Source organism: Mercenaria mercenaria, unplaced genomic scaffold (assembly GCF_021730395.1).
Source record: "Mercenaria mercenaria strain notata unplaced genomic scaffold, MADL_Memer_1 contig_5097, whole genome shotgun sequence".
NCBI lineage: Eukaryota > Metazoa > Mollusca > Bivalvia > Venerida > Veneridae > Mercenaria > Mercenaria mercenaria.
Genome location: NW_026463382.1, coordinates 30310 through 45339, shown reverse-complemented (window position 1 = coordinate 45339; position 15030 = coordinate 30310). Strand labels below are relative to the sequence as shown.

The following is a 15030-nucleotide window of genomic DNA, read 5'->3' as shown; positions in this document are numbered from 1 at the left end:
TAAGTTGAGAACCACTTGACCCAGAATGTTGAAGCTTTATAGGATGATTGGTCATGCAGAGTATATGACCCCTATTGATTTTGGGGTCACTCCATTGAAGGTCAAGGTCACAGGGGCCTGATCATGGAAAACCATTTCCGATCAATATCTTGAGAACCACTTGACCCAGAATGTTGAAACTTCATATGATGATTGGATATGCATAGTAGATGACCTCTATTGATTTTATTAAAGGTCAAGATCACATTGGCCTGAACATTGAAAAACAGTTCCAGTCTGTAACTTGAGAACTAGACCCAGATTTTTGAAACTTCATAGGATGATCGTACATGCAGAATAAATAACCTCTATTGAATTTGGGGTCACTGTATTAAAGGTCAAGGTCACAGCAAACAGAACATGGAAATCCATTTCCGTTTAGTTACTTGAGATCCATTTGACCCAGAATGTTGAAACTTCATAGGGTGATAAGACTTACAGAGGAGATGACCCCTATCGTTTTTGGGGTCACTCTTTAAAAGGTCAAGGTTGCAGCAAACAGAACATGGAAATCCATTTCTGGTCAATAACTTGAGAACCATTTGACCTAGAACCTTCAAATTCCATAGGGTGATAGAAGTTACAGATGATCCCTATTGCTTTTGGGGTCACACCATCAAAATTCATGGTCACAGGGGGGCTGAACATAGAAAATTCTTTTCAATCAGTAACTTGAGAACCACTTGACCCAGAATGTTGAAACTGTATAGGATGATTGGACATGCAGAGTAGATGACCCCTACTGATCTTGGAGTCAAGGTCACAGGGGCTTGAACATGGAAAACAGTTTCCAATTCATAACTTGAGAACCACTTAGCCCAGAATGTTAAACTTTGTGGAATGATTGGACATGCCAAATAGATGATTCCTACTGAAGCCAGCCATCTGTGTTGCTTAGACTTTTGCTCCTGTCCCCTATTGACTTCCTGCCTATAAGACTATGCATTGGGGGAGACATGCGCTTTTCTACAAAAGCATCTTTTAGTTTTATTTTGTCATTGCTGTTTTGATCTCTCCTCAATGGTAACAGTTAGGATGCTCATTAGGGTCTTCACCAGCTGGCTCGTGGACTGTTATTGGTTCTACGTATTGTTGTGCACAAGTCTTATCATGCCGGGCACCAGAGGAGACCATATAATATTTTAAACTGATTGTTGAGTGCCAAAATATATCAGTGTGTCTCTCTATGTCAAAGTATTGCCCTTAGAGTCACAGTCCCTTAGAAAATTTACTTTTTTCACTTAAACACTCATTGCAAACCAAAATGAAACAAATACAATTTCATTTGTTCCTGCTTGTAGTTTATGTATGTCTGCAGTTTTTGATTATTATGCCCCACTTCGAAGAAGGAGGGGTATATTGTTTTGCAGATGTCGGTCGGTCGGTCGGAATGTAGACCAATCCGTTTCCGGATGATAACTCAAGTACGCTTGAGCCTAGGATCATGAAAGTTGATAGGGAGGTTGGTCATCACCAGCAGATGACCCCTATTGATTTTGAGGTCTATATGTCAAAGGTCAAGGTCACAGTGACCCAGAATAGTAAAACGGTTTCAGGATGATAACTCAAGAACACTTGGGCCTAGGACCATGAAAGTTGATAATGAGGTTGGTAATGACCAGCAGATGACCCCTATTGATTTTGAGGCCAGTATGTTAAAGGTCAAGGTCACAGTAACCCTGAACAGTAAAACGGTTTCCGGATGATAACTCAAGAACGCTTAAGCCAAGGGTCACGAAAGTTGATAGGAAGGTTGGTCAGGACCAGCAGATGACCCCTATTGATTTTGAGGTCAGTATGTCAAAGGTCAAGGTCACAGTGACCAGTAACAGTAAAATGGTTTCCAGGCAATAACTCTAGAACGCTTGAGCCTAGTGTCAGGAAAATTGATAGTTAGGTTGGCCATGACCAGTAGATGACCCCTATTGATTTTGAGGTCATTAGGTCAAAGGTCAAGGTCACATTGGCCAGGAACAGTTAAAACGGTTTCTGATCTTCTTTTCCAAAACCATAGGGCCTAGGGCTTTGATATTTGGTATGTAGCAAAATCTAGAGGTCCTCTACCAAGATTGTTCAGATTATTTCCCTGGGGTCAAATATGGCCCCGCCCCGGGGGTCACATGGTTTATATAGACTTATATAGGAAAAAACTTTGAAAAAAACTCTTGTCCAAAACCACAGGGCCTAGGGCTTTGATATTTTGTATATGACATCATCTAGTGGTCCTCTACTAAGATTGTTCAAATTATTCCCCTAGGGTCAAATATGGCTCCGCCCTGGGGGTCACATGGTTTACATAGACTTATATAGGGAAAAACTTTAAAAATCTTCTTGTCCAAACCACAAAGGCTATGGCTTTGCTATTTTGTGATGTAGCATCATTTAGTGGTTCTCTACCAAGTTTTTTCAAATTATCCCTCTAGGGTCAAATATGGCCCCGCCCCAGGGGTCATATGGTTCATATAGACTTATATAGGGAAAAACTTAGAACCTTCATATCCATAACTTACATCATTCAAATTTGGACCACTTGTATAGTTTTGAGAGGCAAGATGAACCTTGACATGAGTTGACCTTGATCTTGACCTAGTGACCTACTTCCACATTTTTGAAGGTACAGGCTTCAAATTTGGACCACATGCATAGTTTTTTGTTCCAAAATAAATTTGACCTTGATTTTGACCTGGTGACCTACTTTCACATTTCTCAAGCTACAGCCTTCAAATTTAGCCCGCCCGCTTAGCTCAGTAGGTAGAGCATCGGTCTACGGATTGCGGGGTCGTGAGTTCGATCGTCGGGTGAGGCGTATGTTCTCCGTGATTATTTGATAAACGACATTGTGTCTGAAATCATTAGTCCTGCACCTCTGATTCATGTGGGGAAGTTGGCAGTTACTTGCGGAGAACAGGTTTGTATTGGTATAGAATCCAGGAACACTGGTTAGGTTAACTGCCCGCCGTTACATGACTGAAATACTGTTGAAAAACGGCGTTAAACCCAAAAAAGAAAAAAAAACAGCCTTCAAATTTGAACCACAAGCATATTTTTGTGTACTGAAATGAACTTTGATCTTGAGATTGACCTAGTGACCTACTTTCACATTTCTGAAGGTTCAGGCTTCAAATTAGGACCACTTGCATAGTTTTGTGTTCCAAAATAAAATTTGACCTTTATTTTGACCTAGTGACTTTCACATTTCTCAAGCTACAGCCTTCAAATTTGAACCACAGACATAGTTTTGTGTACCGAAATGAACTTTGATCTTGAGGTTGACATAGTGACCTACTTTCACATTTCTCGAGCTACAGCCTTCAAATTTGAACCACATGCATAGTTTTGTGTGTCGAAATGAACTTTGATCTTGAGGTTGACATAGCGACCTACTTCACATTTCTGAAGCAACAGGCTTCAAATTTGGACCGCATGCGTATTTTTGTGTTCTGAATTGAAATTTGACATTGATTTTTACCTATTACCTACTTTCACATTTCTCAAGCTACAACCTTCAGATTTGAAGCACATGCATAGTTCTGTCTACCGAAATGAACTTTGACCTTGAAATTGATCTAGTGACCTGCTTTCACATTTCTCAAGCCACAGCTTTCAAATTTGGACCACATACACATTGTTTTGTTCCGAAATGAAATTTGACATCGATTTTGACATTGAGCTAGTCTTGAAATTTGGAACATTCAAAAATGGCTCAGTGGATGGTACCAAGATCACTGTTAGTTGTTAGTTGTTCGTCATCGAAATATCAAAATAACCGAAGTTAGGGCAAGTTTGGTTGGTAGGTGGGGTAATATAGTTTTGTGTTGATAAAAAGAAGTTTGTGAGACAAAATGTGTATATTTGTACATAAATATTATGTTTTACATATTGATTGGTCATTACTTGTTGAAATAATATTTTTTCAACCTACTTCCTGGTTTATAATACCTCTTTCCACATCTTGTGGTTTGTGCAATGCACATGATGTGAAAATTTATTCTCTCTTTAATAGGTGTTCAAACCTAAATTTGATGTAAATTACACAGAATCTTCATTGCTTTTTGTTTATAATTACAAAATTATTTTGAAAATTCAATATAAATTACTCAGTGTGTCACACAGCTTGCGTTGCAAACATACAATTAATGACGCATGAGCGCCGGTTAATTGGCTTTGGGTCTACCAGGATCATTGAGTGAATAACTGCGTGTGTTGTTTTTCGCACATAAAGCGGCAGATGACAATTTAGCGAATACAAGCGCCTACAGCTTTTCGCACCTGCGTTTGGCAGATGATTAATGTCAGCTCGAGATAACCAATATCAAAATAGAGTAAATTTCAAAGTTGGGGCTTGAAAATTTAGTTGAAATATTGAAAAAATCGAAATATCCAAATCGAGATATCCGTAGTTGATTTATATGAAATAAGAAGGAAAAAAATCGGGACTGGGAAAATCAATTCAAGATATTGAAATATCAAAATAACCGAAGTCGAGATAACTGTTTTGGACTGTATCTGAATAAATTACATGCACAAAAGGAACTTTAACTAATTGATAGAAATCAGAGTTCTGCAGCATATGACTGTAATACAAAATGTACATGTATATTATCACACAATTATATAACTAACACAAGCTTGTCTGAATTATAACATATTATTGGACATTATCAATGTATTTCTTTTGATTGAATGTTTAGCATACATGGAATTAATGCTTACTGGAATTAATGATTACTTGTTTTGGCCAAATGTAAATTGTTTCATCTGAGAGAACATTATTGTATTAAAACATTTTTTCGAGCATTTGCAGAATAAACTAGGCTTTTATATCCTAACAAAGACGTTTAATGAAAAAATTCTTTAAACAAACAGCTGGATAGATGTTCACCAAATTTAAGTCAGATGCACCCTTGCATGGACCATTCTAAAGCATGTACAGATAGTTATGCTGCACTTAATAGCACTAGAGTGTAAAATGAAAATCATTTAAAGCATTTTTGTCAAGAACCGTTAATGGATGTTCACCAAGCTTGGTCAAAAGCAAACATGGATTTTGTCAGAATGGTTGCGCTGTCCCAGAGCTGTTTAGAGGCCACCAAAAAGTTCTTTAAACAAATAAACTGTTATTCTCATGAACTGAAATGGATTTTCCAAAAACTTGGTCAGAAGCATCCTCAGATGAATCTTTTTCAAGTTTCTTCAAATTAGCTGTGCCATGAGAAAACCAACATAGTTGCTTTGCGACCAGCATGGATCCAGACCAGCCTGTGTATCCGCGTAGTCTGGTCAGTATCCATGCTGTTTGCTAACAGTTTCTCTTATTGCAATAGGCTCTGAAAGTGAACAGCATGGACCCTGACCAGACTGCATGGATGCGCAGGCTGGTCTGGATCTATGCTAGTCGCAAATGCACTATGTTGGTTATCTCATGGCGTGGCTCAAATGGTTCCCCTTAATTGCATTTAGGGGCCACCAGAGTTAAAAATTTAAGAACTATAAACAACTCATGAGCCAGTGGGTGGATTTTCACCAAACTTGGACAGAAATAAGGACAATTGATCAAGGTTCTCTTATGTCAGTTTGGGTCTATTTTTTTGTTCCTCAGGGTTGGTCAAGAAAACAACAGTTAAGGCCCTCGGACTTACACATAATGTGTACATTAGCATAATAGGTACATGTGAGTGTGTGATGTGAACTTTTTTCCACAGGTTTAAATGGATTTGAAATTTTATACTGTGAGAATGTTTGTCCAAGTCAAGTTTGAAACTTGGTCATCTAGGGTCAAAAGAAACTTAGTCCTAGTAAAATCAAATTTCTTGACTGGCCGTATTTAGAACATAGTAGGTCAATGCTTTCAAGATGCTTTTAAAGGGGCTTTTTTTGTCTCGTGATACACATTGAAATATGACTCTTGTCTAAATAGATGACATCATGCTGAAAAAAACAACAACAAAAATTGGTATTTCAGATGATATTGTAAGTCTTGTAAAGAGTATCTAAATTCCAGTTTTAAACAGCCTGGCTCATACATGTGATAATTTCAGAATCCCAAAACTGGAGTTTTGCTATTTTTCAGCTGGAATTGGGGTCTCAAAACTAGAGGTTTTTTATCCACATAAATTAAGCATGCGGATGCACAATTAAGAGACAAAATCCAAAATTTTAGTTTATTTTATTACTCAAAATAAAAACCAATTATCTCATACAACACTCTTTATTCATCAAGAATATGCATTGATACTTACAACGATAGTTAAACATACGCATGATACATTTTGTAATAATTTAATTAAATTCAGTAAAAGTATATTGACAATATTGGGAGTTGATCGGCCGCTCATGACTCAACAAGGGTCTCACCGTGTAGAGTCGTTAAAAGCACAGCAAAATCCGTCGACCGAGAGAGGAACAGACGCACCAACCCAAGGCTTGCAAAAACAACGCAACTGCGCAATCCATCGAACTTCGAATTGTGAATCCAACCCAGCCCGGGTGTCACCGGGATGCGGTCAAATGCACAACCCTAGCCAATGTAAAGCGAGGCAATATAACACAACGGACCACAAGGCAAAGCAATGCAAGACACTTTGTACTTTGTAACAGGTATCACTCAAACAACGCAAAGTAACGCAAGACACTTTGTACTTTGTAACAGGTGTCACTCAAAGGCAAAGCAACACAAGACACTTTGCACTTTATAACAGGTATCACTCAAATGCAAACACACAACAATTTCAATTGAACGTCGAGCTACCATTCCACCCATTTCGGGTTTCACCGAGAATGAGCGAAACCGCAACACGAGTCAATGAAAGGCAAGGCAAGGCAAGGCAAAGTGACACCACTGAGAGCAACGCAACATACGCAACACACGCAACACTAGGAATCGCCAAGTACTAGGGCAAAACCTTTTACTATCCAGTTAACACAAACTGGTAAACATATGATACCCCAAAGTACGCAACTTGAATGCAAACATACAGGCACCGTATCCGCTCACCTCACGGCCGACAGAATTTTACCGCCAACATATTATGAGCGACAATATCCATCAAGCCAGTATTATAAATAAACACCTTTTACTTATAGTATTATGACAAGATGAAGAAAAACTAATATTAAGGTCTATCAAATGTCACAGTTAAAAAGCCAGTGTCCTACATAATAATTGTTACCACAAATAATAGCAGAATTTTCTTAGAGATATCCAACTGTGATCACAAAGTTTTTAAGTTCACATAAAATAATATTTACGACAGTCAATACTTCCTATAATTATTTTCCTGTCCTTGAATTTCATGTCAATACGACACATTTAACTTAAAAAGTGAAACTTATTCTAATAATTTTATTACTTCACTATTGTCTTCTTGTACATTTAGTTTATATATTTTAATATTAGAAATACGTATATTAACCCTTAGCCTGCTGCAGGCGAATTTAACAGCCTTTGCAAACAGCTTGGAACCAGATCAGACGCCGATTAAATCGGCGTCTGATCAGGTTCCAAGCTGTTTGCTACTCTGACAATATTTCTTCCAATTTTGGAGCAAATTGAATGAACTTCACAATTTTAGCAGACGACATTTCCATCAGACGACAATTTATCTAGCATGCTAAAGGTTAATATCAATCAACTATCCCGTGCCTTTTTAAAGAAGTATAAAATCTTTCAAATTATACTGGAGAGTCTTATACAAATATAGTCACGCCCATGCTAAACCGTTTTCTTAAATAACAAAATTTATATACACTGCATCAAAATGTCTCAGTTTTTTCTTCATAACACGGTATGAACATCTCACATTTGGAAGTCCTTGGTCACGTAACAAGATGACATCTAGCCCCATCATACATTTTGATGGCTGGATGTGTTATCTCCTGCAGTGTTATTGCTCTCCGGTATATCACCCTCATCAATTTACTTTGGCACGGTTTAACCCTGCAATTGTAAGTAAAAAGACGGCAGTACCTAACAACTCAGTCGTCAAGACCGGGTGGACAATAACAATTAACTTGAACTAGAACATCAGCGTTAGCTATTGTTAAATAGATGGACTTTATGCAAATTTCCTTTACAACTTTGAACCAATTTCATAAAACATTCCACAGATGATGTAAGATCAACATAAATAGATCGGTAAAGTGTATATAAAATACTGACAAAGTATTCTAGCAAGTTGTTAAAACTACAATACTAGCCCGAAATTAAAGATGCAAAGCTCTATGTTTCAAAAGTTTCCTATAAATACAGGGTGTGGCGGGCGGGTAGTTTTGACGTTACCGACGGTGCTACTAGCAAAATGTGAGAGAACTGCACGAGATTATTGGTATTTATATTATATCGACTGGGTACCAGTATCAATAGGAACCAGTTCAGATCAGCCAAGTGTAACAATATCGATGACACGTTTATCTACGAAAACAGACGACAATTTAATAAACTAGCAGACGGTAATTAACGAGCAACAATTTGAGAAAAAATAAATTAAATTATTTTAATTCTAAAATAATTTCCATTATTTTCTATTTTAACAAGTAGCACATTAATTTTCAAGTTTTATTGGTAGACATAGATCTATAAATAAATTACAAATTCAAAGTAACCCCATTGAAATGTAGAAAATTTGCTTTTAAGGATTTTTTCTAAGTTGCTGATTCTTGACAGTCCTTGCAAAAATAGAATAAATTTTAATTTGTCCTATTTAAACTTTTGTTTACATTTTAATACCTATAACATTTTCACCACAATGACAAATATATTGTCCAAAAAGTAGTATATATGTGTTCGGGTGAAAAAATCAGGTCATGAAAACATGTGACATTTGATTGTAATGGTATAAGAACTATTTGTCCACATAGTTTTTGGTACTTTATTCAATAAATGTTGATGTATTTATGTGATTTGAGAGGTTTTTACTTACAAAACGTACAATTTTCTGGCATAATCGTACATTTAATTTTTACCGAGTTGCAGACGACAGCCATGTACCAAAAATAGTAGCGGGTTGGTTTTTCCAACAATTATTTGTGTGATTTCATTACCAAACATAATTTTTCTTTGAATAATCAAAAAGTCAATTCAGTTAGGAATTTTTTTGGAATATTTTGCCTCCAATTGGGAAAAATGGAGCTTCATAGGCAATTTGGGGAAAATGGAGCTTCATTGGCAATATTCGGCCCCTCGTATGACAGGTGAAAAAACCCTGCTGGTCTTATCCCTTATCAAAAGAAACAATCAATCTTGTTATCAAAAGCCACCTGTGAAAAACAACTATTTCCTCCAGCTACACATGTATAATACACAGTCAGTGATGCTTTAATTTACAGTGTAAATATGTTTGGCGGTCCTCTGTAATTATCGATCCAGTCATTGCAGCAAGGAAAAAAAGGCTAAAAATTTAAAAAAATTAAAAAAGCGAGAGAATTATGGTTTCGGTCAGGAGATGGGAGGCAAGTTGAAAATCGGGATTTTGACTCTCCCGCTTGGGAGATCACATGTATGGCCTGGCTAACACAGTAAAGAAATTTTACAATTCTGCATAAAACTTCTCCAATGATTTCGCCTTTATTTTCAGTCTACAAAATTCTAATAATTGAAACTATTTTCTACATTTCAGAAAAGTTGACATAAATTGGGAGATGAGCCCCTTAAAAGTCTGTAACAGAATATATGAACTTGCAAAATATCAAAAATATGTTGATTCATGATTAATCATCTGAAAGTGGTTGGGAAATGGGACTGTTCCTGTTGCAACAATTTTACAGTGGTTTTAACAATTTCAGTCTTTCTTTTAAAAGTTCAAAATACTGAACTAAATGTCCAGACATCAGCAAGTGATGGGCATCTGGTAATATCATATTGATACATTCTCTTATTGTAGCCATTGGCAGTGACTGTTGACCAATATTTTCTTGTAAGATCATAAAACTACTAGATTCTATTGTAACTGAGCTACCATTTTCAGAACAGTATATGTAGTGATTGTCATGTACATTTGTCAGATCAATCATTTTGATTCCTGTTTGAAGAGGTGAACTTAATTTTTCAACTTCTTCCCTCCACTTTGCATACTGTTGTACTCTTTTAGGGCTTGTACATTCCAAAAACATACATGTGTATAACTTTGGAATTCTTTGTAATAGAGAACCCCCATCTTCCAATAGACCTGAAATGAAATGTATAACTGGGAGTTTGTCCTTGCCATGGAAAGAAAAACGCATGAGATTTCTTTCTGGAATCATGTAGTTTGGTATATGATTATTCTCTAAACAATATTTGAAGAAATATAGACATTTCTTTACTAGTTTGACCAACAACTTTGGTGTAAACTGATAAGCAGGCGTTACTTCAATGACCCAAAAAAGAACATTTTTTACAACATATGATGTTATTTCTTTACACTCTGGTTTAATAATGCTTCCAACTACCATTTTCAGTAAAATGTACAATTTCAATTGTGCATCGGTAAGATTTCTTATCATTGCCATCTCGGCAGTGGTGTAACAGATACGCCATTCTAAGCCTTGATTTTCACTTTCTTTGTTTCCAACTGGTACAATATAACCTTCCATTTCAGATATTTGCTTTATCATTGCATTTGATGGCCAGTTATTGAACCTCTTTCTATTTGCCCATTTACTTAAAATTGTATTTCCAAAGTAGGAAACCGAAAAAACCCAGTCGATTTTCTTTGAGTTAAACATCTGGCTTGTTGCAGCTGGTCCATTACTTGTAATGGTGCAAAAGGGAGTAAGCAATGGAAGGAACTTATCAGTGTTTTGATAAATCATGTTCTTGAAAACTCCACTGGATATATATGGATGTCCTTCTGGAGATACATTTGTGGAGGAGTTGTAGCAGGCAGATCCTGTGATCGTATCCATAACTAAATGTGTAGACACTACTTTTGTGTATCCAGGACAAGAATTTGTATAGTCAGTCTTAAGAATATTTAAGTGTTTATTGTCCATTGCTTGGTCTGTACATACAATTGTGTCTGTTAACAGCATCAAATCTAAATCACTGTCTGATAATTCAACTCCTTCTCCAGCACTGCCGACACACATAACTGTTACTGGTTCATTTCCAAACTTTTTCTTTTGTATAAGATTACCTATATTATCATAGCTCTTGGATCTAAAACTAATCATCTCCCTGCTGTATCCAAAGTGATCAAGAGTAGAAGAAATAATGAGAGACAAATCTTCATCTTCTTTTCCAGACATGTTGAAGAGTAGCAAAGTTCACTTTCCTTTTTTCACACTCGTGATCTTTCTTGTTGTCTTAAAAAGAAGAAAGTTTAGAAGTCTTTATTTATGTTTATTACTCAAGGACTAAAACAGTGCCTCCTGCAAAACTATGCGACATGTGACTTTAAAACTTTGAACAGTTCATCGTGATGATCTTCATCTGTTGTCAAGGGTATGTAACTATGTCAGAGATACTTGGCTGAATTTTGGTCCTTTGTGGACTTGGACGTCAGTTAAGTTTTTCGTACCAGTCCATATTTTGTCTAAAGTGTCTGACATATGGCTTTGAAACTTTGACCACTTGTTTACCATCAAAGTGTACATATGTAGGCAAGAGTACATAACTAGGACAAGAACTTTGGCTCAGTTATGGCCCTAATTTTCGAGATAGAAATTAGTTAAGTTTTGCATACCATTCCATATTTTGTCTGAACTGGCCCCATACAACACTTAAGGGTTTTCATGTCTTTTGCACTAGGACACCCATACAACACTAAAGGTTTTTCATGTCTTTTGCACTTAGTCTAGAACACTTGGGAATGGACAACTTTGATATATTTGGTTTTTCATTTACATAATATCATTACACATTGCCATATAGTGCAAGACTTACCCTGTTCCACAAATACAGGTACATTGTTTTATCTGATCTATTTTCCTTCTTTTGTATGAAAATCTCTGGCAATATTTTGACCCCATACTTACATCAGTTCTTCAAATAGTCCAGTGAGCTGTCAACAGACAGCTCTTTTTCGATTGATTTAACTGTTTTGGGGGCAAGGCTTTTGAAAAAATGAGCACTGCCTTCTTCACAAAAATGCAGTAAAACCAATAGCTCCAGATCTGATCTACAACAGTTATGAAATTTTAAAGTGGAAATAAATAAACTTTAATACTTACAGAGACTTGTTTATCCAGCTAACCTCATGTCTTTACTTTCTATAGTTTATATAAATATAATTTCCTAACTAGTAAAATGATCAGAAATAGAGGAAATTCCTAACACTTACATTTACCATGTATACTGTAAATAAGGAAATATTTTAAATGACTTTATTTTTCTAAATTTTTGTAGCTCTTGAATTCAAAGGTGAAGTCTGTAGTAGAGCAGTTGAAACAGACAAAATCTGTAGTAATGCAGCTGCATCAAGCAAATTCTGTAGTATAGCAATTGCAACAGGCAAATTTTGTAGTATTGCAGCTGAAACAGGCAAATTCTGTAGTAAAGCAGTTGCATCATGTGAATTCTGTAGTATGGCAGCTGAAACAGGCAAATTCTATAGTAATTAGCAATTGCAACAAGCCAATTCTGTAGTATAGCTGCTGCAACAAGCCAACTCTGTAATTCAGCAGCTGCAACATGTGAATTCTGTAGTATGGCAGTTACACAAGCCAATTCTGTAGTATAGCAGCTGCAGCAGACAAATCCTGTAGTTTAGCTGTTGCAGCAAGCAAATTCTGTAGTATGGCAGCTGCTTCAAGCTGTTGCAACAAGCGAATTCAAAATTTCTGTAGTATCGCAGCTGCAACAGGTGAATTCTGTAGTAAAGCAGCTGCAACAGGCAAATTCTGTATTATAGCAGTTGCAACAAGCAAATCCTTTAATATGGCAGCTGCATCAAGCAAATTCTGTAGTAGATCTATAGCAGCTGCAACATGTTAATTCTGTAGTTTAGCAGCTTCAATGTGGATATTCTGTAGTAAAGCAGCTTCAGCAAATGAATTCTGTAGGAATGCAGCTGCAACAAGTGAATTCTGTAGTATTGTAGCTTCAGTGTGTGAATTCTGTAGTAAAGAAGCTTCAATGTGCGAATTCTGTAGTAATGCAACTGCAACAAGCGAATTCTGTAGTAATGCAGCTGCAACAAGCGAATTCTGTAGTATGCAGCTGCAACAAGCAAATTCTGTAATATAGCAAATTTTGTAGTAAAGCAGGTTCAACAAGCAAATTCTGTAGTAATGCAACTGCAACAAGCGAATTCTGTAGTAATGCAGCTGCAACAAGCGAATTCTGTAGTATGCAGCTGCAACAAGCAAATTCTGTAGTAAAGCAGGTTCAACAAGCAAATTCTGTAGTAATGCAGCTGCAACAAGCGAATTCTGTAGTTATGCAGCTGCAACAAGCGAATTCTGTAGTATGCAGCTGCAACAAGCAAATTCTTTAGTATAGCAGCTTCAACAAGCAAATTCTGTAGTAATGCAGCTTCAACAAGCGAATTATGTAGTAATGCAGCTTCAACAAGCGAATTCTGTAGTATGCAGCTGCAACAATCAAAATTTATTTAAACTGAATATAGTTGTTGAAAATAGATATGAAAATGTACTAATCTACATAGCCAGGGTTCTGCCGAGGATCAAAAATGGTGGGGACACATGTCCCCTTAGTATGAAAAATGTGGGAACATTTTCAAAATCTTGGGGACAACAACTTTTGACCGTATGTCATTGAAATAAGACAGTAGCATTACTTAAATTGAAGTCTTTATTGTAGTCCAACCATTGGTACTCTTTAAATCAGCTCTCCTGAAATTTGGAGTCACTTTACTTTTTGGTTTCATCTGAATTTTCTGCACCCTTCGTGGTTTGATTTTGTGATGCATTTTCAGTTTTGGAGACAATGTGGAATGGTGGACAGATTTTAAGCAGTCGGCAGACACACTTTCAATTCCACCTGCTGAAACAGTGGGTGGAGAACGGTTAACAACATCGGGTTTGTGTGGTCTATGGGGCTTTTTATAAAGCGGCATAAAGTACTAGGCCGTTAATCATTAGACTGAATGTTTTTCTTGTCTGCAGATACAGAAACATAGCTTAAAATTGTTCATTGTTGATCAAATATAGTGTTTAAAATACCCTTAGGCAGGCAGGGTGGTAGATGTAAAGTATATGACTCCTGACATAGAGGTTGCAGTTTAAAGTCATTGTGAAAGTGGAATTTGACTGCAGTCTTCACAACCTCTTATGTGGTCAAAAGTTGTCCTCTAGTGAAGTGAGCAGAAGATCGTATATTGTAGGAACTTTCTGTACAATCAATGTAAAAGACAATCTGAAATTAACGGAATGTTGAGTTTTGGTAAAAACTTTTGATACACAAATTTTTACTTGGAAGGATATTATATATCCTTTACATCTTTATATAAAAGAGATGTTGTTAGTAAGTTTGTACCAAAAATAACTTGAACAAAGTGCAACTTCAGAAAAAGAAAACAGAGTATTATTTCGACCAAATTATCTGTCAATTAGTCCCTGTAATGGGTGACATCATATCATATACATCATTTAAGTGTAATTATGAATTGTATTGAAACTATAAAATAATTTAGTTGTTTTTTTTCACTCCATTTGGCATACTAAGTATATGATCCTGGCCTTTGAAACTGGAAACTTTAATATTTTTCAAATTAAGAAAACTGAAACATATAAAATTTCCTTAAAAGTGTACATCTTGAACAGATGTATATATTGTTTGGTTTGATCAATTTAAATGCATTTGAAAGTGTGTGTCTTGCTTCCTTTTGAGAACTTTAATGAAGAGCCCTTAATTTCAAGATGATTTGGTAACATAATTATGTTTATTTGTGCATGAATTTTCAGCCATTGAACATAATATAATTTCCTTTATTTAGAAAGATATATCAGCTGTGAAAAAGCTACAATGTTTCTTAAATGTTTATATTTGAAGCACTGTAACTATACTTAAAACATTTCTTGTTGGTCACTTTTTAATTTTCAAATATTCCCATG

General features: G+C 36.2%; 2 protein-coding genes across 2 annotated transcripts in view; one reads left to right on the top strand and one right to left on the bottom strand.

The window, feature by feature from the left end:
* LOC123556513 (uncharacterized) overlaps positions 1-15030 on the top strand; it is a 93836-nt gene that overhangs the window by 63861 nt on the left and 14945 nt on the right. The gene's annotated exons all lie outside the window — the stretch shown is intronic.
* On the bottom strand, positions 7663-12234 carry LOC123556514 (uncharacterized). Its single transcript, XM_045347287.2, has 2 exons — positions 12187-12234; positions 7663-11319 (listed from the first exon to the last, which is right to left on the bottom strand). The coding sequence occupies exon 2, from the start codon at positions 11260-11262 to the stop codon at positions 9796-9798; it is 1467 nt and encodes a 488-aa protein (XP_045203222.2). The 5' UTR covers positions 11263-11319; positions 12187-12234; the 3' UTR covers positions 7663-9795.

Bases quoted from the DNA above. Each gene is read 5' to 3' on its own strand.
- LOC123556514 (XM_045347287.2), bottom strand. From the start codon at position 11,262: ATGTCTGGAAAAGAAGATGAAGATTTGTCTCTCATTATTTCTTCTACT.